At 45.3% G+C, this 25,881-nt stretch overlaps 1 protein-coding gene across 1 annotated transcript in view; it reads right to left on the reverse strand.

Moving 5' to 3' along the window:
• Positions 1-25,881, reverse strand: part of TSPAN7 (tetraspanin 7) — a 103,711-nt gene that overhangs the window by 6,505 nt on the left and 71,325 nt on the right. Inside the window, exons 2-6 of the mRNA XM_080374349.1 lie at positions 12,742-12,930; positions 10,447-10,521; positions 8,899-8,994; positions 6,946-7,101; positions 2,455-2,538 (exon numbers count right to left, since the gene is read on the reverse strand). Coding sequence (XP_080230475.1) covers positions 2,455-2,538; positions 6,946-7,101; positions 8,899-8,994; positions 10,447-10,521; positions 12,742-12,930 — 600 coding nt within the window. The remainder of the gene's footprint in view (positions 1-2,454; positions 2,539-6,945; positions 7,102-8,898; positions 8,995-10,446; positions 10,522-12,741; positions 12,931-25,881) is intronic.

A 25,881-nucleotide genomic window follows, 5' to 3' on the forward strand; every position in this document is an offset into this window, starting at 1 on the left:
ACAACGTCCCTAATTGGGTCCAGCAAAACAGATTAGGCAGTAAATTATAACTGGCCGCCTTCTATTCTTCACACCCCAGGAGAGCTGCATTTTTGTCCTCTGCATCCCCTCTCTTCTCCTTTTTACACATTCCCAAACACCCCAAGCAGCTGGATATCTACTGTGAGTGCCAGAGCCTTGCACATTCGCAGGGGCAGGCGCATCCCCAGCTGGCAGCAGGACACACACTGCCATCAGGCAGCACGAGCTGCCAATCCCACATCAAAATCTACTTTGGTTTTCACCTGGACTGGCAGTGGCAAAGTGCCCTCCCCGCTGTGCTGCCTGCAGCCTGTCATGCTAATCTCACCCTGTGCCAAAGGGCTCCTGCTGCAGGGGCCACACTGCCTGCACTGCCCGCACTGCCGGCCTGCCTTGTTGTATGGAGCTCACAAACAACCGGTGACCTAGAGTAAACATCCAGACACATCCCAAAATACTAACAATTCCAGCTGCACTCTTGCAATGGTCTCCCTTCCAGCTGCAAACAATTTTCAGGCAAGACAAGATGATGCTTTGCCTGTTGTATGTATGACATGCTGATTAAAGGTTTTCAAGTAGCACTGGTCCTGCTCAGCAGCATATGAATTGTACAATTCTACTCATCTGTTTTTCTTTTGGATAGTTCCATGAGATGCTTTGTAACTGCCTGGCTGTCTAGAAACCAAACTGAAATAAGAGCTCAGAGTCCCATAGCAGCAATCAAGTCATAATCAAGGTTGGAGAAGAGAATCAAGATAACGTGACCATTCACCAAGAACTAGAGTAGCCTATTAAAGAAAAAAACAAAAGTGAACTCCCCCTGCTCCATGCACCAACAGCTCCAGACTGGTGGTTTCACCGCTTCAGGATTCTGAAGACCTGACACTCACGCACATGCTCTGGGCGGCTGGCAGTATGATGAACCAACATTTACGCCCACACGAAAAGGCTTGACAGGCCAAATCATGGGTTTCTCATATCTAACACCTAAGCTACAAGGCATCAGATTTCCAGATATGCCCAAAGCAGTGCAGTTAGCTGGTTTGAGGCCAAACAGTTTTAGGTCTTGCTCAAGTTGTGCATATGTTGACTGAGAGGACATGGTGGCCATTTTCCACAGGGCTTGGGGACAGTTTCACTGAAGAACCTGGAGGCCATTGTAACTGCTGAGCAAATTAAAACTCAGAGATGTAACTAAGCCACCTTGCAGCCAAGCATGGGCTGACCACATGGGGCAGCAGGGGCACGAGGGCAACCACAGCCCTCCCATTAATTCACCTGCCCATCACTGGCAACAGCACTGGCAAATCACTTGTTCCCAGTGCAGCACAGTGTAAACCTATAACTTGCTAACTGAATTAATGAGTTTTAAGAAGTCAAATAATTTTTCCTAGCACCTCATTTTTCCCAACAACTGGATAAACACAAGACATTCAACAGATACATTCGTATTTTCAGCGTTGCCTCAGGACCCAGATCTGTAATATTTGTGAATGAAGCAAATGAAAGTTGCATGACAGGTTTTGAATATGACATTTGCCATTGTACTATGTACTGTCCACAGAGAGAGTACTTCTCAGGTAGAAGTGGTTCAGGCATCACACATGTCGCTGTATGTTTTGCTGAACCATTCTGCAAACACTTTTTCATTGCCCATGTTTCCCTCCCTCTCATTTCTGCATGTTTCCAGGAGAGTCCTAGTCATCACACACGAAGTGACTAGTACAAAGGACCATCTCGCTGAAAGATGCAGATGTTTTCCTGCCCCTTCTTCATCAGAAGATTCTGACCAGACCTTTAGTTTTCCTAACTAATGTCTAGGTCAAGGCAGTCTGAGCATTAGGGAGCAGCAAACACCTTCTTAGCTCCCTTCTTGTCCCTCCCATGCCAAACTCCTTTTGGTGCAGGCAAGATGTTGGTTTAATAACCTGATCTTGCCAGATCTCTGCTCAATGTTCAGTGCTAAAAGAAAAAAAAAAAAAAAAAATTGGTCACCGAAACCAGGTGACCCCTCCAGACTCCAGGTCTAGGATAAGGAGGCCTGAAGGTATACTCTTACTTGAATTCTAGACTCCTTTAAGAAAAAATAAGAGTGTTTAGAAGATAGAAGCCTATCCAAACAGTGGATAAGCTATTTGTCTTCTTAGCTGTTTATGCTCCATTTAAGCCAATGTTTTATTGGGTTAACCTCTATTTGACCCAGTGGAGGGACAAGTTGTTTTCCTTGAGCTAGTCATTAGCTCAACCGTAACTGATATTCCCAAGGAGAAAATTCATTTAAGTTGAAAAAAAGAAAATCAATGAACAGATGACCTCAGGACTAATGAGCTTGCTGAGTTCAGTCCCTTTCCATAATCCTTCCTTCCTTGAAGTCTGGGTACAGAAAAAGAGAGGGGGGAAGAAAGGGGGAAAGGGAAGCATTTATGCAGTTACCTGTGAGAATGCAATCCCAAAAGCCACTCCAGCTATGATTCCCATATTTGTCTCCATAAAACTGGTCACCAAGTCATAACAGCCCTGGAAAACAAACATAATCACTCCTTGTATTGACCTTCCCTCCCATGAACGCATACATACAAATTTCTCATTTAAAATGGGCTTAAGCTAGACAATATTTTTGTGGCAATTTCCGAAAACGTCACCTTTTTATTTAATAGCAAATCTGAGTGGATGATGGGAAATGGTGGCAAAACCAGTTCTTAGAAACAAATGTATTTCAGTACTTTTTAAAAGCTAAGTGTGATGTTACACTCATTTTTATAGGTCTTATTAAAGAAACCCAGTCTGCATTATTTTAAAATACATTAATATAGCCTTGACCTGAAAACAAACCAGTAACAGTATAAGGTAATGTTACAGTACAATACAAGTGTCAAAGATGAATACATGATGCTGATTTCCTCATACTTCATATATTTAATACAAGCATGTTTCAGGTGTCCAGTGAGGCAATCTGCTTGCCTTCGCCTGTCAAAGGACACCAGGCAAGGTACGGAGTAGTATGTACTTTAAACCTTATAGCAAAGTTATCAAGGGTTTTGTACAAAGTTTGTTGGTTCATTTGCCCTTGGACATAAATTCCCTGTCCTGCTCCCCAAACCTAATTTTTTACCTCTAGCTCAGACCCTGACTCCATCAGCTGACGTGCTTCATTGTGCCTCAATTCACAGCCCACACTGAGGCTAGAAGATTCATATATATTTCTGCCTTTCTCTTGGATAGGCTTTTTTGAGATGTCCCCTTCAGTATGACAATTTTTGCCAAATTTCTCCCCTCACCTAGTCTACCACTCAAAAAAGTATTTGAAATCATCTTTCCTAGTTTGTGATGCCTAAATGAATCTAAACAAGTGAAAAGAAGAAAGATGACATCTTGAAGAAAAAGAAGACGACATCTACTTTTTCTTTCATTACTAACTCATCTGCGCACCCAATCCAAAGCTACCTCTCAGCCCCTTTTGCCATTCTTCCTTAAATGACCAACACCACTCACCACTTAAGGCCAGTCCCAAGGCATTTTATTTGATGTTATAACTTCATCCACTTTATCAGAAGTTGGAAAAAGCAAAAGTAACAGTGATTTCCCTTTCGCAGTTTGGACTTCCATCCCATAAGAGAGCAGTGTCTCCACATTCCCCCTCCATCCACATACCCCTCATTTCCGCAAACACTGTAGGAACTCTTTATGTGACCTCAGAGCATTAGGTGCTTGTAAAAAATAAGAGCTAGAAGGAAAGGACAATGTCCTTTGTTAGATACAGGCCATTCATTAACTGAATTGTACCTCTTTTATAATATCAGAAGACATTTTATTTAATCCTGAGAGTAATGAAGTGGTAAACCTAATAGTAGCTGAGGACCAGCACATTCTGAAATACATATTAATCCTTATTTATGTCTTACAACAGTGTATGTCACATTCAAGCTTGCTTATTTAACACATCAAGCAACCGCAGTTGTGTGTGTCTTACGTATTATGAAATGAGATTAGATTTCTCAAGCAGTATTTTCATTCTGTCTGACATTCCTTAATGTTCTCCCAGCTCTTCTGAAATTTGTTCTGTTCAACAGCCTTCAAGAGATGCAACATCTAACAGCAATGGTAATTTGAGGGAGACAGAAGATCATGTTAAAAAAACATGCAAGTGAGAGAGTTTTGATCACTCTCCTCATTTGAAGACTATGCTTCCCAAAATCACAATAATCTCTTTCCTGAAGTACACTGCAAAAATACAGCTTAACTGCTCAGTCCTTACTGTGTACCAAGGGAGAGTGCAAGAAGCACCCAAGAGTTGCATATACAGTACAGATGTATGTGAAGCACTGGGTGGGCACATCCTTGACTCCACGCATCTGTTCCTTTATTAAGATTTTAGAGAGAAGTAATTCTTGAGGTTTATTGGTAATGAACTCTGAAGATTAAAAGCACTATATGAACATTAATTAGCTAATCCTAATGGCAGCTCTTCAAGTTAGGTATTAGTCCCATCTGAGATAAAACTGACAGAGAGACTAAATGATTTACCCAAGGTCACTAAGCAAGTTTGTAGCAGAATTGGCAAAGAAAATCCAGGAATGCTGTCTTTTAGTCCTGCAATTAGATCATTACTTTAATCCTCTTTGGATAATTCAATCATTAGTTCTCATAAATTGCTAGCAATGATTAGCTCATAAAGAACTTGCCTTACTGATAGTTTTGCAAGATCCACCCAAAAAGATGTACTTCAAATATTCTTATATACAGGAATGGTAACAAAGGTCTTCCACAACACAGACAATATGTATCTTCCTTTTTCTCCAACACACAGAGAGCAGAATGCCAGTTTCCCAGACAAGCAAGGGGCTTGGGTCAGAGGCAGTGACATTTGCTTGCTACCTGAAGTGAAAGCACTGGTCTACACAGTATTTCCTCCTGCTTGCTTTTTATTCCCATGCCTCTTTCAGAAACATCCCATCTTTCTCAAAACATTTGGGACAACTGTGATCTCACAACCGCTAAACAAAGATATTTACGACATTTGATTACAAATGGCTATCTCAGAAAATGGGACACAGTACCACAGGACATCCAAACTTCCTCTAGGTAATTAAATCAAGTAATTAAATCAACTGCTTCCTCAGGAACTAGCAGTCCTTTTCTGTCAGGTGATGCATGCATTTGACAGGAAAGCAAGGAGCAAGCATGAGTGGAAGTGAGTTACTAGTCCTGGACTAGCACAAGCTCATTCATCCCTCATCCGCTTTCTACAATTTAGCAGGCATCCTTTGCCAAGAGGAACTCGCAGGGGGACAGGGATTTCTCTGTGCATGCAGAGCATACAGAGCAAGCCTGGCACTTCGGGAAACACTGGATCACTGCTGGGAATGCAAATGCCACCTGCCCAGTTATGCAGCCCCGAAAAGTCCGGAGCGAGTGGCCATCCCGAACTGAAAAGGTGGGACCTGCTGATAGAGTACCAGTCACACCAGAAAGCTTCCTGGCTGGAAAGGTGGGCAGAAGCAAGGGCTCAGAGTGGGCTGCCCAGGAGGCACTCTGTCTGCAGTGGATGCTGGCTGTACTACATATCCCCTAGATCCACCCCACCGTGCCTCTCACCCTCTTTCCACTTCTGCAAAAACAGAAAGTTCCTGCAAAGTCACAAAGTGTGACTGGATGAAGTGGGTCCTCCTTTACACTCCCGTAATCCAGCAAGATTCTTTTGCTGGTGGTGAGTGAGTTTCTTAACAGGGAGATGTCACTAATGTTCCACATATGTCTGCAACAAGTGGCTCTCATTAAACTATTACAAAAAAGAAAGGCTTAATGGAAAATAATCCCCTAGTCTCTTTTTTTTTTTAATACACGTTGGAAAATGTCCATTTGACTAGTTTTCAAAGAAAGGTGTTTGAGGCTGTGCTCAGCCACCACTCCAACCTCCCGATTCAGAGGTGACTGAGGTGAAAAAGACAAGAAGAGCAGACAGAGAGGCATTTCCATATTTCCCGTTACCTACTCAGGACTTGCATTTATTTTCTTAAATTCAACTCTGAAAACAAAACCAGAAAAGAAAATAATCCTCAAGTCTCACTAAACTATGCTGCAACTTAGCATGGTAATTTGGCCACAATATCATTCCTTTTGCCAACAAACTTGTCTGTTGCCTCTCTTGCAAATCTCAAGTGAGAAAATAAAAACTGATGATGCACTAGCACTTGAGCTGTATTTCTGCAGTGCTGTGACTGCTAAATATGCTGCATTATTTTCTCTTTATTCCTCTCTTTCTTTGTGTTTTCTGTACTTTTATTCTCCAATTATGCCTTTTCTTCCTGTTTTCCCAACCTGCTTTCCCAAGCCTATCCTGTTTTTGGCTGTGTTATACTTGCAGCAACAAAATTTCAAAGATTTTAAGAGTCACTGTAAACGTACCAGCCAACCACAACGCTTGTTGTTAATTACCCAGTTTTTCTCTGTTTGGGATGACAGTTGGGCTCCGGCACTGAAATTACTTTTTGAACATAAGCAAGAGTAAAACCTGTCCTTCCCTCCACCTAGCTATGTCTTTGGCCTCAAGAAAACCCCACAGCATTCAGCAGGAGCAAACAGGGAAGCAAAGAAGCACTGACAGATCTAACCCTCAAGGGCACGCTCCATCCTGTGCCTAGCCAGTGTTGTCTCTGTATGCAGTGCCATACCTCAACCTCTGCTGTGAGGAAGGGGAACAAATCCCCTCCTCATCAGAAATGCTGCTGCACCTGGTCATTTGAGAAAGTCCGGCTTAAAGAATTTGCAAGCAAGGGTGAGGCAAAGCCCATACCATCACTCCAGCCCAATATACACATTATCAAACAACCATTTGAAATGAAATGCAGTTGTAAGCAGCCATACGCTCCACTGGTGTACTGGACGGTTTCATAATAATTGCCTCTGGCACAACATTACTGGTACCTTCTGGTTTACTTTAGTGGCAGCCACAGTCATATTGCGCAGATCCTGAGTATTACAGTCACTGGAGTTCATGCAACAGCTTGTAGGAATGCCGTGTTTGAAGAAGTAAGGGCTGGTGCTCCAGTTGGTGTAACTCTGAATGCCACAGCAGCTCAGCTATGAGGATTAAGAGGCAGATTTAAAACAAACAAACACAGAATCATCACTGCTCACTTAATAAGATCATAATTGAAATAAAGACAGGTTGTCTTCAGTTTTGAAAAGTAGATACCACCCCCTACCCCATTAATCACAAAAGCATCAGGAATGGCATTTAAAGAAGATGGGAGCAGATGACCTACTAAAAAAAAGGTATTTTATGAGCAGAACTATTATTTGTAAGACTTGACAAAGGTCCAGCTATAAACCCATTTTTTTTCAGTTGAAGGTCTGTTAGTTTTCTTTCTCATTTGTTTATTTCCTTTGTTTATTTAGCTACTGATTAAAGATGACCCTGGGAATTCAAGACAGAGCCTCACAATGCAGTCAAAAAAAAGGCCTTAAAAACCCCAAAGCATTACACAGAATTACATGTAACACATACAGGGTCAAACTAGTACAAATTGCTAAGGTGAAGCAAGTCTTTCTAACTCAACAAAATAATTTCTAGGAGAATTTACTGAGCTGTGAATAGAAGGAGACCGTAGGTTCATAGAATGTGTCTATGAAATCAGCTGAAAAAACCCTAAGTTGGGAAGAATGTTCTGCTCTGGATGCTAAGCTAGAAGACAGTCACTCAAAGATATACAGTATGTGCTGAATTTTCTGTCATGAAAAGGGCTTATAAATGCAGTTCCTATACAAACAGAGCTACAAATGCAATGAACATTTTGCTATGACAGAAACACTGAACAATTACTCAAAACTATTTAGTTTAGCCAACTCCAAGGAATCAGAATTTCAAAATACAGGTTAACGTTAGGCAAACAGACAATTTGATGGCAGAATATACTCAGTTTAGAGCATCACAGTCATCTGCTAACCCAGAGAAGCCAGGTGAGAGGTACAGTTTCAAACATGCTAAGGGGTCCAACATAACAGTTGTAATTTCTAAAGAAGATCCAGAAGTCATCAATACAATCACATTAAAATTTCAGCCATTCAGCAAGTTACAGTCATATGAAAAGCAAGTTGGCTCATAGAATGTATGGTGAGCTGAAGGGATAGCTTCTCGCTATGGTTTCCAATAGGAATTTAAATGTGAATTTTATTGCTCTGTGTTGCAGCTGGTGGACTTGGTCCCTTGTGGTTGGCATCTCCAACTAGTTTGGCTGTGCTGTGGCATTTGCTCATGCCCTGTGCCCTGCTGGAAGGCAAGGCAACCTCCCATTGCTCTGCTACAGCACGCTATGGGTCAGAAAGGCTCTTCCACTGAACACCTAATCCACCCCTCCAGCACGGCCAGAGAACAGCTTTCATTGCCAATCTCAGCAGCACATTTGTTCACCCCTTTTTCCTCTGGAGAAAATAAACTCTGTTCCTCCCCTTAACTCACTAATCCCCTTTGCCAGCATCTCACTGTACTAGTGAAGAGAACTGTGGCAGTTTATCCATGATACAGGATGCTAGATTATAAATCTTGTCACATCCAGATCAAATTTACAACATTTCATAATACTATTACAGATCCCCTAAAGAACAAGGTGTGTTCTTAAGAAATAAAACTGGACCCTAAACCTAATTCAAGATCTGGGACCAATAACAAGCAAGTGGGACAGTCCCTGTCTTTACTAGATAGCTTGTTCATTAAAACTTAGGCATCTTGGACAAGCATATCAGTTGAAAATTTTTTTCTTTAGATCTGCTTTTCCAGCCTCTAATTTTGCTTGCCATATACAGCTTGCAGATTGATCTAATCTGGACGTATACTTTTCTCTCTTTATTATTAATTTTAATATCCAATTTTAGACTTACACTTTCCTGTACGTTATCCACTGCATGGCTCCGCTCATCGTTCTTGTTGTAATTCTGGATTGCTTCAGTATATGTCCTAAGGAAAGTATCCTTGATCTATGAGGACAAGGAAAAAAATACAGCCCACATGAGCAATGAAAAGCATAACATTCGAGGCATTTTTTGCAGGAAGCAAATACAATACCTAACAAGGCACTCAAACTACCCCTTCACACTCATTTTTAAGTGTGTTTTCAGAGCTGGCAGAACTCTCTCTTAACTGTCAGGAGTAATTCATGCCATTTTTCAAGTGGGGTCTACTGGACATAGAAAGAAAACTACCCCAGCAAACTGCTACATTTAAAAAAAACCAGAAAATGACTTAACCTTTAAGAAAGATATCCTTTGGTGCTTTTTTCCCCAAACACTTTGTTCCAGCACTAAGCTGAAGGAGATTGTGTGCTTCTCTCAGCCCATGGATGCCCAGTGGGAGCCAAAGCTTGTGCAAGTGCCTTAGTGACAGAAGTCAGTGGCATCAAATGAAGACATGAATTCCCTGACCAGGCAGCAGCCCTTGTCCCCAGCACCAAAAGTGTTTGGGTAAGGGACAAGAGGTCTTTCAGCTGGAGAAGTTCAGGCACATCACCAGGGAAGGCACAAGGGTGGTAAAGGGGCTGGGTAGCAGATAATTTGGGCAGCCCACATGGCTGTGACCTTCACAAGAGACTTCCTCTGCTACAGAGGGGTAGCAGCCTGGCACTGAGGCTGCCACAGGTTAGGCCAGATGAAATGGCAATCCTCAGCAGATAGACAGGAATTTCAGGATCAAATTAAAACTATTCACCACTTGCAAGGGAAGACACCTGAAAAGCCTATAGCAAGGGAAACCTCATGTCAAAAGAAGAGACTAGAAATCAAGGAAGGTCTCTGGGGTTGTCCTGGTTCAGCTTTAATGGCATGCAGGTCCATGGACTTAAAGCTGGAGACAGACCTGATTACAGTGGCTAAAGCAGAAGTGCTGCTACAAATCTAGACCATCACATTTTCGAAAGCTTCTTTCTGTCCCAAGTTCCTACCTCACTATTTCTAATCTTTCCTTTTTCTCAGGATAGAAACAAAATCCCATCCCATGCACTCCCTCCCCCCGAAATAAAAAGATTTACAAAACATCGTCTGGCCTGATGCAGAAATGCTCTCTGCTTTACATAAACAAGCACTTGCCTGGCTGAAGAAGCTGTGTTTAAGAAAAGTGTTTAATCTATTTTGCAGCCCTCAGCATATGTAAAAGAGTAAAGAAGATCTTACATGATGGACACAAAAAACCTCATAGCTCCAGAGAAAATTATCAGGCAGCTGAGGCCAAGAGCTTTGGCTAAATCCCTTCATTTGGAATTGCATCAGTTTTTAAGAGCTGCACATGTTATTGTTGCACATCAGCCACATCCCTGGAGATGTGTATGGAGCCACCGAGCTCAGTGACCTACACATTTTCCACGCTCCAGAGAACCTCCCAGCAGCGCCTGCCCAGGGAGGCACTGACATATGCAAACTCAGCACATTTCCACCTACCTCGTGACGAAACACAAACCCTGAAATGCCAGCCACTAGCTCAGCCAGGAACACCAGGGACAAAAACATGGCATACTGGAAAGGAAGGAGGCAAGCGAAGTCAGGACATGACAGCCTTTTGTCTCAGCACAGATACTGTTCAGTTATCACATAAAATACAACTTTCTGCTCTAGACACCCCTCAAAGATGTTAAGAAACCAAAGGTCTTTTGGAGGCCATACACAGGTTACTACCTGAATATATTATATGTGTTTATACAACTCAGAGACAATATGTATTGTCTAATTATCGGCTTTTCTGACATTTCTGTTCCCACAGTTCTTAGTGTTCTCTTAGAAATTAAAACACACTCACATGCCAGAGACGGACCAAAGTCATTCAGGTTTTGATCTTGCAACAAGGAATACAAACAGACCCTCCATGTTCGCATAGCACTCTGCTATAGTAAATCGGCTTCTCCAGGTGTTTTGGTTCACCTTTATCTATCTTACTGCTAGACTGGGATTTGCTGCCTGATTCCTGAAGTTTCTCCAATGAACAAACTGAACCACTGACTTCACTGGCAATATTCTCATGATAATACTAGACAGATGCTTCAAATACTTTGCTGACCCAAGGCCCATGTTTGGCTTTAGGAGCAGCATTTGGATCTGGAGCTAAATAAACCTTGAAAACAGTGCTTTCAGTGTAGAGACTCAGAAACTATTAAAAATACATCTAAGCAGAAATATGGAAGGTAAAGAAAAAAATGCAAAGTGGGATAGTAAAATTTGAAGTTGGGTATTAATCTTCTGGAGAGAAAATTACTTTTTTTCTCCACATGCTAAATAACAGTTAATTAAAAAAGGAAACATCTTAAATTAAATTCAGTCCTAGCAGGACTTTGCAGAAAGAGGGAAATTTATTTTTAATGGAAGGTTGTTGGGGAAGGGAAGACAACAGTGAAGGCAGAACCAGGAGAGTAATTCTCTCCAATTAATGCAGGTGTCAAATCACTGCCTGTATTCTGTTCAGAAGAGAAAGAAAATTTTAAAGTATTTTTTACATGTACAATGAAAATAAAACCATGTGCTTGAAACAGCACATGCCACTGTTAGTGGCATGCCTAAGTTACATGACTTATGGAGCAGCTAGCAGAGCCTGATTTCCTATGGATTTATATCATCATTCACCTTTATCCCTTTCCCATCTGGACTGCAGTAACTCCAACAAGCCTCTACACGTGCCCTGACAGCACATCACCAGCAAAAGACAGCAGTGGTGCACCTATGACAGCATTAGGTACGTGCTGACTGGCTACCAGCATATACCTGCTGACTGCTTTGCAGCTGCTACCTCTCCCCTACTGTGCCATCAACTCAAGAAATTTAACTCTCTTTAAGATGTCCTTTTTTAAAATCCAGTTCAAACTGGAGAAGAATCATCCCATCTCCTTAGAAAACCAGCCCCAAAATACTGTAGCAGCTGATGCATCGTACTGTCAAGCCCCTTTCCACCGTCTCAGTACTTCACAAGTGCTATTTCCACCCTTCAAATCATTACACATGGAGGATTTTGCTCCTGAATATTCCTAGAAACACAGTTTATCATATAGGTTCGTTTAACCTATAGTTATTTTGCATTTTAAGGTAGACTGGAAAACAGAACAGAGAAACTTTTATAGAGAAGTTAAACTGGACTGAGAGACAGCTGCTGTACCTCTGCTTGGTGTACCTTGAGTCCATGCTGCTTTTGAGATGAGGACAAACATACCATACAAAGCTTTGTTTTCTGGGGTTGACTTGTTTCATTCCAGTGAATGTTAGGAGAAAAAGAAAGGCTGGTGTGCTTTTAGAAGGTGCCAACTATTTTCTCCATAGATTTCACATCAGAGTATTACAATGACCCCTTTAAAATATACTTCAAATGAATTTCACATTTACGATGCTTTGGACATTTTTAAGATTGTAAATATACCTATCTGTCTGGCTCACAGAAAAACCAGAATGATTGTAGAATTACTCACAGAGTAATTCATCAGCAGCATTTCACCCTGCTCCCAACAACATATGGGCCTGTACGCTGTGCGGTAGCAAAATTCATTCATACTCAATCAACAGCTGGTTTTGGCAAAGATTTTTTCCCCCTTCTTTGTCCAAAAGACGCATGTGTTGAACATTAAGATCAATAAAATCTGGCTTATGTGCCTAAACCCCCACATTAACATCTGGTGAAGCTTGGCAGGGGGTGAGGGGAATCCCAATACATCAGCAAAACCTCTTCCCCTCTTGCTTAAGGCACTTTGGCATGCTTACCAGTTTCAGCATCCATGGGCTCCCACGACAAGTGGCAAAGCAGCCGAAAAGCCCAAAGACAATGATTGTGGTACCCGTTCCGATGAGCACATAGGGAGCATTGGTCGAATTCTCAGCAATGAGAGAGATGTATGTGCCAAGGGTAAGTTTGCCCCAGACGCCGACTGCGAGAAGGATAACGCCTGTGATCTGCAAAGCAAGAGGAGAAAGCTGTCAGGATCTACCAGGGAAGGCATCCAAATTCAGTACACAGTGACCCTGAAGAGATTCATTGGTGCTGTTGTGTGGGCAGAAGGAAGCCTCAAGACTTTTACTAACTCCAGAGGGATGGATAGAGAAAATTAATTTCCAGCATCTGGAGATGTTATGTTAAGACTGCCGCTGGAGGACAAACATCTAGAACTAATCACTGTACAGCTGACAAGTGGCAAGGGAGTACGCAGTGTACCACCTGCAGGAACAGGCTCTCTGCTCCTACAGCACACTGAGAGAGGTGGCCAACTCCATCACTCTCAACAAAAGCCAAAAATAACTGCTGCCACCTCACACCTCCTGAGTTTTGCCACAAAAACTGCCTGAACCTCAAAACCCTGCTGCTTGACATCCCGTCCTTCTCAGTGCCAAAGTTTCAGGAACATAAGCATTCCTTGCAGTGCGTTATTCTGGCAAGTGAGCCTTCCCCAGGCTATACAGCAAGTGACCCCCCTGGCTGTGCAGAAGACTTCCCCCCTGACATGGAGTGAGAGGACACCAGTGGGTCCTGGGAGCACCCAGCCTCTTGCTGGAGGTGCACAAACAGAGGCTGCCATGCTGCAGGGCAGCTGGGGCAGCAAACTCCCAGCACCGGCAGGGACGGCGGGGCAGCCCATGGTATGCTACACACCAACACTGAGCAGTGGCCACAACAGGGATGATGATGCCTGCACCATCTGCTGATCATCACTTGATGCTGACATGCCTGCTTCAAGACTGCACACACATAACTCATTCCCACAGTACAAGCAAAGACGGGACACAAAGGGCCAATCCTAAGTGCCAGCTCTGCAAACACTTCCCGAATTCCCCAAAACCTTCTTACTGGCTCCTCCAGACTACTGCAAAAGGGCAAGAGCAAGAAGAAATGTCCTGACAGTATTATTTTGCTCGCTTTCCAAGTTTTCTCCTGTGAATATCTTTATACTGCTGTGAAATGTTGAAATTCAACACCACTATACCTGGGTTGCTCTGCAGTTGTTTGTGGAGGGGATTCTTATTCAGTTATATTGCACCTAAAAACTCCCAACTGAGCTACACTGTAAGATCTTTCAGCTACTTTTCATATAGGTTGTTGTGAATTAATTCAGGGAAAGCCTTCTCAAAGTAAAAAAGGAAAGCAGCTTTTTGGCTTTTTTACCTAGGCTGGTTCTAAAAGGACTATGCAGGGTGCATCCCCGTCACTGCCTTCCCACCGCACCTTTCCGCTATCCTGCAGCTCAGCAGCAGCAGGTATAAGAGCCTGTCCTCTGCTCGACCTGTGTCTGCGGCAGTAGCAGCAAGTGCTGCTCTGCTACAGCACTTCTCCCCCTCTGGAGAGGGAACTGCATTCAGCAGAGCTGCTGAATAATCAGAGTCACCTAAGGAAAACACCAGGAGGAGGGAGGATACCAAACAGATGCTCTGAAGAAAGATACAGGGGTAGGAATGCAGGAAAAAAGAAGAAACCAAAGGAACAGAGAATAAAGAATGAAACAGAGGTGAGGGGACCAGGTAGGCAAAAGCAAATTAACATGTCCTCAGAGAGAGAAGAACCTTTCTATACCAGAGAGAAAATAATCCCACCTGGCAATTTTGGCACTTCCCACCTCATCCCCTACCTTTCCCCATACCTGCCAGAGCTGTAGGGAAGGCATACAATCATAGAATCATAGAATTGTTTCGGTTGGAAAAGACCTTTAAGAGCATTGAGTCCAACTGTTAACCCAAGACTGCCGAGTCCACCACCAAACTATGTCCCTAAATACCACATCTACATGTCTTTTAAATACCTCTAGGGCTGGTGACTCAACCACTTCCCTGGGCAGCCTGTTCCATTGCTTGACAACCCTTTCAGCAAAGAAATTTTTCCTAATATCCAATCCAAATGTCCCTGGGTGCAACTTGAGGCTGTTTCCTCTCGTCCTATCCCTTGTTATGTGGGACAAGAGACTGACGCCCATCTCGCTACAAACTCCTTTCAGACAGTTGTAGATAGCAAGAAGGTCTCCCCTGAGCCTCCTTTTCTCCAGGCTAAACAACCCCAGTTCCCTCAGCCGCTCCTCATAAGACTTGTGCTCTAAACCTTCACCAGGTCTGTTGCCCTTCTCTGGTCACGCTCCAGCACCTCCATGTCCCTCTTGCAGTGAGGGACCCAAAACTGAACAGCATTCAAGGTGCGGCCTCACCAGTGCTCAGCACAGGGGGATGATCCCTTCCCTTGTCCTGCTGGACACACTATTTCTGGTACAAACCAGGATGCTATTGGCCATCTTGGCCACCTGGGCACACTGCTGGCTCATGTTCAGCTGGCTGTTGACCAACACCCCCAGGTCTTTTTGCACTGGGCAGCTTTCCCGCCACTCTTCACCAAATTGTAGCACTGTGTGGGGTTGTTGTGACCCAAGTGCAGGACCCGGCACTGAGCCTTGTTGAACCTCACAGAACTGGCCTCGGCCCATCCACACAGCCTGTCCAGACCCCTCTGCAGAGCCTTCCTGCCTTCAGGCAGATCAACGCTCCCCCTGCAATTTGGTGTCACCTGTAAACTCACTGAGGGTGCACTTGATCCCCTCGTCCAGATATTAAACAGAACTGGTCCCAGTACTGAGCTCTGAGAACACCACTTATCATCTGTCACCAACTGGATGTAACTCCATTTACCACCACTCTTTGGGACTGGCCATCCAGCCAGTTGCTAACTCAGCAAACAGTACACTCATTCAAGCCATGGGCAGCCAGTTTCTCCAGGAGAATGCTATAAGAAAGGGTTTCAAAGGTTTTACTGAAGTCCAGGTAGGCAACATCCACAGCCTTTCCCTTGTTCACTAAGCAGGTCACCTTGTCATAGGTCAGGTTAGTCAAGCAGGACTTTCATAAAGCCCTGCTGGCTGGGCCTGATCACCCGGTTGTCCTGCACGTGCCATGTGATGGCACTCAGGATGACCTGCTCCATAACCTTCCCCAGCACCAAGGTCAGGCTGACAGGCCTGTAGTTCCCTGGATCCTCCTTCCGTCCCTTTTTGTAGACTGGTGTCACATTGGCTAGCTTCCAGTAACTGGGTCACCCCTGGTTAGCCAGGACTGCTGATAAATGATTGAAAGTGGCTTGGCAAGCACTCCTGCCAGCTCCCTCAGTGCCCTTGGGTGGGTCCCATCCGTCCCCATAGACCCGTGTGTGTCTTAGGTGGTGCAGCAGGTCGCTGACCATTTCCCCTTGGGTTGTGGGGGATTTTTTCTGCTCCCTGTCCCCGTCTTCCAGCTCAGGGGGCTGGGTACCCTGAGAACAGCTGGTCTTACTATTAAGGACTGAGGCAAAGGAGGCATTAAGTACTTCAGCCTTTCCCTCAGCCTTTGTCACTATGTTTTTCCCTGCATCTGATAAAAGATGGAGATTCTCCCTAGCCCTCCTTCTGTCGCTGATGTATTTGTAGAAACATTTTTTATTGCCTTTTGCAGCAGTAGCCAGGTTAAGTTCTAGCTGGGCTTTGGCCCTTCTGATTTTCTCTCTGCATAACCTCATGACAACTTTGTAGTCCTCCTGAGTTTCCTGCCCCTTCTTCAGAAGGTCATAAACTCTCCTTTTTTCCCTGAGTTCCAGCCAAAGCGCTCTGTTCAGCCAGGACAGTCTCCTATCCCACCAGCTCATCTTTTGCACATGGGGATTGCCTGCTTCTCCGCCTTGAGCATTTCCTTCTTGCAGAATGTCCAGCCTTCCTGGACTCCTTTGCCCTTCAGGACTGCCTCCCAAAGGACTCTGCCAACCAGGCTCCTCAACAGGCCAAAGTCTGCCCTCTGGAAGTCCAAGGTAGTGGTTCTGCTGACACCCCTCCCTACTTCTCCAAGAATAAAAAACTCTTGTAATTTTGTGATTGCTGTGCCCAAAACAGCCTCCAACTGTCACACCACACACAAGTCCTTCCCTGTCCATAGACGACAGGTCCAGCAGGCACCTTCCCTAGCTGGCTCACTCCCCAGCTGTGTCAGGAGGTTATCTCCCACACACTCCAGGAACCGCCTGGGATCTTTCCTCTCTGCTGTATTGTATTTCCAGCAGACATCTGGTAAGTTGAAGTCCCCCACAAGAACAAGGGCTAGCGACTGTGAGACTTCTCCCAGCTGCTCATAGAATATTTCATCTGCCTGTTCATCCTGGTTGGGTGGTCTGTAACAGACTCCCACCATGACATCTGCCTTGTTGGCCTTCCCCCTGATTCTTACGCATAAACACTCAAGCCTATGGTCACTATCATTAAGGTCTAGATAACTAAAACACTCCGTTAACATACAGGGGTACTCCACCACCTCTCCTTCCTTGCCTATCCCTTCTGAAGAGTTTATAGACATCCACTGAACACTCCAGTTAAGTAAGTCATCCCACCATGTTTCCATGATGGCAATTATGTCATAGTTTTTCTGTTGCACAGTGGCTTCTGGCTCCTCCTGTTTGTTGCCCATACTGCGTGCACTGGTATAGATACACTTCAGCTGGGCTATTGATCCTGCCACCTTTTTTGTGGGAGAAGCCCTAACTCCTGTGTGACTGTTCTCAATCACTTCTGTGGTTTCTGACACACACATCAATAACTCTTGTGTCTTTGCTGCTGCATGGATCTCTATCCCCTACCTCCACTGAGATGGCAGACTGAAGGACCTCACTAGCACACTGTCCCTCAAACACTGGTGTGCTGTCTGCAGGCTTATCTCTAGTGACTCTAGTTTTATCCCCTCACCCCTTCAAATCTAGTATAAAGCTCTTTCAATGAGCCTCGCTAACTCCTGTACAAAGATCCTTTTACTGCTTTGGGACAGGTGTACCCCATCTGTTGCCAGCAGGCCTGGTGTTGCATAAACCGAACCATGACCAAACCCCCCCAAATTCTGCGCGGTGACACCAGCCTCAGAGACAGATATTGATGTGCTGGCTCTTCCTGTTTCTCCACTCATCATTCTGTGCAACTGGAGGGATTCAGGAGAACACTACTTGTGCTCCTGATACCCTAACTAGTTGTCCCAAGGCCCTGAAGTCTCTCCCGATTGCTCTTGGACTTCTTGTTGCAACTTCATTGCTGCCTGCCTGAAAAATGGATAATGGATAGTAATTTGAGGGCTGCATAAAAGTAGGAATCTTTGTCTTCACATCTTTAACCCAGGCCCCAGGGAGGCAACAGAATTCCCTGAGAAGTGGGTCCAGTCTGTGTATTGGGCCTTCTGTTCCCTTCAGATGGGAGTCTCCTATGACAGTGACCCATCTTTTTTTCTTTATGGAAGCAGTTTTGATGCAGGGGCATAGGCTAACTTAACCTCAGTGACAGCTCCATGCCAGATGAACCATCGTCCTCTCTATTGTTCTGTTCTACCTGCAGACCCTCATACCTATTATGCACGGGCATCTGGGAAGATGGGAGAGTCACAGAGGAGCCAGCCTGCTGTGCCCGGCTGGACCTTGTCACCATTGCCCCTCATCCCTTCAGTCACGGTGTTCAGCCAGGCAGAGAGAGCACGGGGATTCCTCTCTCTCACGTGTCCTGCCTGCCTGTCGGGCCTGTCCCGGGGAAGGTGGGGTGCGATTCCACCGGTCCCTCTCTCTCTTGCACTCCCTGATGCTCCTCAGCCTGCTCGCCTCCTCCCAGTGCTCTGCCACCAAGCAGGGGAGTCCCCCTCCCTGGGTGCACCTCCCACAGGACCGCTCGCTGCTGCTGGCCGGTACTGGTGTCAGAGCAGGGCACAGCCAGCAGCCCGGCACCTGGGGGGCTGCCTGTTCCCACCGGAGCTCTGTCTGGGCAGCTGTGCCAGTCGTGATGTGTGCAGAGATCAGAGCGGCCATGGCTTTCTGCTGGGTGGAAACTATTGCTCCCTGGTCAAGTTGGCAGGGCTTCAGTGCCTGCCCTGGATGCTCTTCTGCCCAACTTCCATGCCATGCCATGTTTGTGTGCCTTGGTTGCTGGCACTCCCCAGGGGCTTCTTCTATATATAGGTGTGTGGGGCTTGGTCGACGTTGCTCCTGTCTCTCCCCAGGTCCCACCAGGTGCTGTGGCATGAGCTGCGAGCTCCCAGGAGCTCTCTCCGCTCCCCCTGAGGTTCCTCCAGTTTGGGAAAACCCACTGTACACCACGCTGGAGTGCTCCACTGCAGATTGTGCTGGCACCGGAGCCACCTCAGTGACTCCACCGACAACGTGGCCCCACCTGGCTCCTACTCAGAGCACACCAGCGAGCAACACTGCCAGGGAAACCCATCACATCCCACTGTCTCCCTAAACCTCTCCTGCTCCCCCCCTACCAGCCACAGCAGGCATCAGCATTTCTGTCACACCTTTGGGACAGGGTTAGCAGAAGAGACTCCTGCTCTCCTGCCCATGGTGGTGGTAGGAATAAATCCAGCTCCTCTCTATCTTTCAGTGCAACTGCAGGAAAAGTGCTGATTCCTTGCTCTTGTACCCCACCAACTAACAGCTGAACATAAAAAAAATCATCAAGTAGCTTACCTACCCTACAGGCACCAAACACCTCCACTGAGTCTGGTCCCATCTACATACAACACTATCTTCACCTCTCTCCCTCTTCTCCCTAAGAAAAGCTTTTTCAGAGGTGCAGATTAATCAGCAAATTCCAAAAGTGAGCTCTGGGGGACTCGGAAATCCGCAAAACAACTTTTGGTTTCTCGCCTCCAGTTTGACAAAGAGCTGGTTTCTGTGCCTGAGCTGCTGAAAGTTTTACCGCTGTCCCCGGGGAGACATAAAAGCAGCCTTCGCTGCCAAAAAGTACAAGCAGTTTCACATTTGAAAGAGAACTCAAGCCTTGTAATAAAAAGCATTTTTAGTTGGCTGTTTGAAACAATTACTAAACCTTTACCATCCATTTTAGGAGTTTGCTTTCCCCCTGTCTCAGGGGGGGCTATCCAATTTATGGTACATGCAGACTTTGGAAAAAAAGAGCAAAGTCTCTCAGTGGTTTATACCCCTTCTGCTTCTTAATAGAGATCTGATTTACATGGATTTAAGGAAATCCCTCAGTTCATGGGGAGGTCTAAACCCTCAGCAAGTTTGGTACTGTGCAGAAGGGATGAGATGTTTCCACAAAGACACGCTGCAGATGCACCTTGGGTTGCAGCAGCACCTGCTAGAATTTCACTCATGAAGAGGAAAAACCAGAAGGCTTCCCTGCAAACCTTTTCATGACCTTTATTCAAAAGAGCACAGGCAGTAGTATGGCTAACATCCTCCTCCACCCAAAGGCATACCTTGTTTCCTTATTTTCAAGATACACTTTTATTCCCTATCTCTCTGCTCCATCACACAATCAAAAGGACAATCAATGTACTGGCCTCTGGTTTGGTTTGGTTTTAGGTTTGTTCTCTTTAAAAGCAGGAGGGACAATGGCAGATGGAAAACCATGATAGCACTGGCCTGAAAACAAGACAGCAGGAATACACACTGCTACTGCCACTCACCATCGCTACACGCATCTTCTCCTATTCTACCTCTTGCCTCAACAGGCTGTGGAAATCAGCCCTGTATGGTTGTACCTGATTAATTAAACAATTCCTTCATTTGACCCAAAACCACCAGGCCAGCCTAATTCTGTGTCCAGTGTGACCTGTGGGTCAGGCCCAATAGGTGTAAGAGCTTGGTGATGTGGGACCATTTGCATCTGAAAAGTCTAAAAGGAAACTCAGAGCACCTCCTGCAATGCACAGACCCTCCCCAGTCTTCCCCACTCCCTTCCCACTGCAATGTTTCCATTCAGACCACGATCATATAATTCACTGGAAAAATGGAAAATTATTAGGAAACCATCAAGATAAACAGTGGCAGATAGATATATGGATATGATCAATACATCTTCTCCTGGAGACGTACAAATTATTTCAGACACCCTGGTAGTCAGAGGAAGAACAATCACAAGCCTTTCAAGTTTTACAGCTCCGCCCCCCCCCCCCCCCCCCCCCCCCCGAGCCAAGATTCATCATCCAGAGCAGTTTTATTTATAAACACTTGGAACAGCCAGCAAGGAGCAAGACAGCAGCAGTCCTACTCCACCAGTGGACTTCTACAGCAAAACCTGGCCTTCGTGTGGCCCCTCCAAGAAATAAGATTTGTCCTGGAAATGGTATGATGACTACAGCCTGTGCTTAAAGGGTGGCACAACACCACTCCAGATCCTAAGAAGACAAAAGACATGAACTAGCAGCTGCAGAGCCTACAGTTCTCCAAATGAGACATCCGGAGTGGTAAAGAAAAACAAGCATTAGCACAGGGCAGGGAGGGGAGGGGAGAAGTTTGCTTCTAAAAAGCGACTACGGGAGAGATCCTGCCCAAATGTAAGGAGCTGTGGGAGAACCATCAGTAGCTGCTCTCTGGAGGGCTGGGACCCCGTTCCCCAGGGGGCAGAAGGATCAGAATGGTCTCCCTGAGCCTTGACCCTGTTTTATGCAACACCAGCTGTGATGAATGCGGTGTGATGAAGGCAACCGTGGCCTTTACCACCTCGCTCAAGCACCTCTGGCTTTGTGGGTTGTTGGTTTTTCTTATGGTTTCAAACTCAAGAGTCCGAATATGCACAGAAGCAGCAGATCGGAGGAAGGATGCACAGGGAAGGGCGGCCTAGATAGCTCAGCCATTTGCAGTATTTACCAGCCATCATGTACCAAACCATCCCCTTGCCCAGTGGCTAACGACAGGACTGCCTCCATGGCACAGTGCAAGGCAGGAGCCCTGGCACAGGCAGGAGGCCTGGAAGCACCCTGTGGGCACACTGCTGACCTTGGGACAGGGTTAATGAAGTCCACCGAGGAATGTCCAGGGCTGGGCTGGCAGCGCCTGGGGTTGCAGCTGTGTTGGGGAGCTCTGCTCACTTGCCACCATTCCTGGGACCACTGACACGGGGACACTGCCCTCCCAAAGCAGATCTCTGACCACCCCCTTCATCACCACATCACACGCTGGGTCCCACATATGGTGAGGGGCCTGAGGCTGAGCAACCGACACTGCACACAGGCAGAGCCAGGCAGGTGAAACACACCCTCCATGCTTACGGATGTGAAACTCACAGCGTGGATGGAAAAACAGAAGCTGTGATTATTACACGATAGTTATCCAGCTTTTTGTGCCATCCTGTCGTCTGGTGCGGTTAAGGGAAAGCGAAAGAGAAAAGAACTCCAAAATACCAGGTTTCAAGACCTGTCACAAACACACCCAATGCTTTGATTTGGAAAAGAGCTCTGAAGTTTTCCCTGGACTTTATACAAACCTTGGTTTAAGCACTAATGGCCCACACCTGGATAAAACAGTCAAAACATGCATCCATTCCCAGACAGCACCATCAGAGATTGGTGCCAGCAGCCAGGGCAGGCCTGGTGTGTCCATGCTTAGGGCCAGTTCCTACTGTCCCCAGGAACTTGGACATGTTTTGTGTCCCCGAATGGGTTTGCAAGCAGTTTGTGCTGGGTTTTGTCAGTTCTTTTGAATGCTTGCAAACTACCCCACCTCTCACACTATTTTGATGGATGCTCTCTTTCTGCACACATTTCCAGGTCAAAGTGCTTCGTTTCTCCTCCTGCCCTATGGCACTCTCCTTCCAGCCTTGTGTGCAGCTGCTGTCAGGAGAGACCTGGGACTCGGAGGCCACCCTGCAAGGAAACATCCCAGCCACGAAATTTTCATGCTCTGCCTGAGGCATTCCCCATCCCTGACACCCCCCCACAGAACCTCCTGCTAGCAGCCACCACCAAATCTGTTCTTATTTTGCTTTGGTGACTGCCCCACTACCAGCGTTGCTGTAATGCTGCTGCAGCACAAAGGCAACCCTTGTTGACATGGGGACCAGCAGGCTGAGACCCCTGGGGCAGCTTCTGTCCCCTGGCTGCACAGCACACCACCAGACTGGGCAGTGCAGCTGTCATCTCCTGCTTGCCCCTGGGTGGGAGAAGTTGCTGTCAGTCTCAGAAGAGCAAAGGTTTGCAAGTTACTGATACCTGCTCCAGGCTTACAGGCTGAGATGCGTCAAACTGAGGGAAGCTCAGAAAATTAAGACACCCTTTGATATACTGTTACTGCACCGACCTTTTAAGACCAACAGCCCTGAATCACTTTTTTTTGGGGACCAGAAAAGGGACACCCACCCACCCACCTTGCAACTTCGGTTTCTTTTCTGTGCTCTTTCTCCAGCCTCCAACTTTATTAGAAAGCTATTTCATCCAGGATTTCACCAAAGGTAGATCATGTCTTCCTTAAAAAAAGTCACTGCGGTGGAAGCCCCTGGGCTCACATTTCCTCAGCCAGAAAATCTGAGATCTAGCATTCAATAAAACATTATTAGGCCTGCCCTTCATTTAGGTCAAACATCTTAAAGGTTAAAGAAACCCCAATGTAGGAGATATCCAAGTAGGACAAGGATTGTAAAGACTACACACAACTAGAAATTGCATTGTTTCCTGCTAGCAGGTCTCACATTTCATTGCATCTGAACTTGGGCTTGGCAAACACACCCCAGAAACCCTGGGCCGTTGAGATGGCAGGAAATGAAGCACCTGGCATCCAGCCAGCATCAATTCACCACAGCCATGCATTTATTCTCACATCTGAATGAACTGGGGATTGTCAGTAGGACAGCAAGACTGTGTGTGGACCACCAAAGCATCTCTTCTTGCCTTGTCCTGCCTCTGCTCAAGCACGGTATCACACACATACCTTACCAATCACTAATTTCTGTCAAAGGGAGGCTTTCTGGCTCTTTTGCCCTCCTTCATTGTTGATACATACAGATGTTTCCAATGTTATCTGCAGCATTGCCCCCAGTTCTGGAGCTGATTTGATGTGATGAAAATTCAACATGCTACAGGCAGGCAGAAATACAACTGAACTTAATGTTAGGTCTAACTTCACTTGTCCAATAAACCATCTGCTTTTAAGAGACACACATACAAAGGTATGGCTAACAGCATTAATACAAAGGTATGTGCTGCAGCTTTATAGGAAGCAGGGAAAGTAATATTCTGATAACACTGGCCATTGCTGAAATCAGAACTAATGCTAAACACATGCAGTTTCTCAATAAAGGGCAACAAAAAAATCTCTAAGACTGACTTCTTTCAATAGTGCCAGGACAAAGATTAAACAACCAACCCCCTCCTTCTGGGTAACAGTGATGATATATGTAAATAAGAGAAGAGGATTCAGAGAATAACTTTTCAAAGTGAACTACCTTTAATTCTGTAAGAATTAGGCAGGAAAACACTATGTACTCCTCCAAACTGAATGCACGCTACATCCTAATGGAGTTTGTTGTCTTCATACCCCCAATCTCACAAAGCATTGGTAGCATGGTATAAAGGGATCTGCCGCCTTAAATTGAGATAGGAGATATGAAAGCTGCTACATCGCACATCCACAGAGACTCAAGAGGCCCAAATGCAGAGGAATTAATTTATACGCAGGGCTTCCATATGGAACATTTACAGTTTATCAATTACAGAGGTGAAGATAAATGTGCAGCAGTAATTGCCAGTTTATTTGTCTACATAATTCATGTCCTCCTGTTCATTACAGATGTCAGCTATTTTGATTCCTAAGCTCTGGCAAAATAAAACTTGGAACCCAGTCCTGATGGATACGGAGCACACGGCAATCCCTACTGCTTTCAAAAGCAGTGGGAAGGGCTCTCAGCACTTCCCTGGACCAGTTCTTTATCCACAGAACTGAGATGCAGGAGGGCAGCTTCATTAATCAAGATCTCATTGTAGGTGTCATTTTTCTATTTAATTTCATTTTTGCAACCTTGCTAATTGAATGTAAAATTTGTGACACTTAAAAAGAGATCCAAAGTGGCAGCAGAGTTAGATGCAAGGAAAATACCCATGTTGGTGATATTTTCAGCTTCTCAATTCCAATACTTCCTTTTCCAGACACCATCCTCCCTGCATTTTGGTAGAGGTACGCCATCTCTGCAGAGCTATACTGCAACCTTCTCCTCAAACAGGCTAGAGGAAGTCTGTATGTAAAATGGATGAAGCCAGGGGAAGGCAGACAAGAACTAGTGCAATCCATCTTGGCTGAAGCTGAAAGGTCTAGCAATAGTTTTAGCAGGCTATGAGGAAACGAGAGAGGACTAAGGCACACAGCTAATTAGATCTGCCAGACATTTCCCCAAAGGAGAGAAACTTTTTCACAAAGAAAATGGTCGACCTTGACAGCATCCAGAATGAATCCTGCATTAAAAGCATGTCCAGAGAGGCTTAAAAATAACTGGCCTACCTCTGAAAATTTTATAACTTTCCCAAAATAGGCAAGGGATCATATTCAAAATGTTCTTGCTTTACAGCCTGCCAAGCAACAGCAGTGGCTGGCTTTGAATCTTCTTCTGCCTCAGCCTCTGGGCTCTCATCAGGCAGGTAGGTGACTAAAACAAACATAAATCTTCCTTTGAGCTTCAATGTCTGCTCTTCAGAGGCAGGAGCAAAGCAATAAAAAAAGATACAATGCAACATGGAGATGCAGGTAAGCCAGCAACACGGATGAATTCTCTATTCTCACATCTGGTGATCTTGACACCTACAAAACCAGCTCGGGTTACCTTTTGCACAGGACAGACCTCTGCTGGAGCTAGTAAGAAATGAAGATGTCACAAGCTGTATCTTTGGAAGAAGGCAACTCTTTCATGTCCTTACACACCCAATTGGAAAAAAAAATAAATTACGCCCATTCACAGAAAAAATTCAAACACAAAACCACCACCAAAGGTGTAGTTGCCAATGGTGCTGCCTAGGATTTCCACTAAAAATAAAGATGCTTTACAAACAACAACAACAAAAAAGAAATTCTGACGATAGACAGAAACATGTTTCTGGTAAAACTTCCTTGACTGTTTTAAAAATCTGCTGTTATTATACTCAGTTAAAAGTCTGCTCAAG

This window comes from Falco punctatus, assembly GCF_963210335.1.
Source record: "Falco punctatus genome assembly, chromosome: 2".
NCBI classification, from domain to species: domain Eukaryota; kingdom Metazoa; phylum Chordata; class Aves; order Falconiformes; family Falconidae; genus Falco; species Falco punctatus.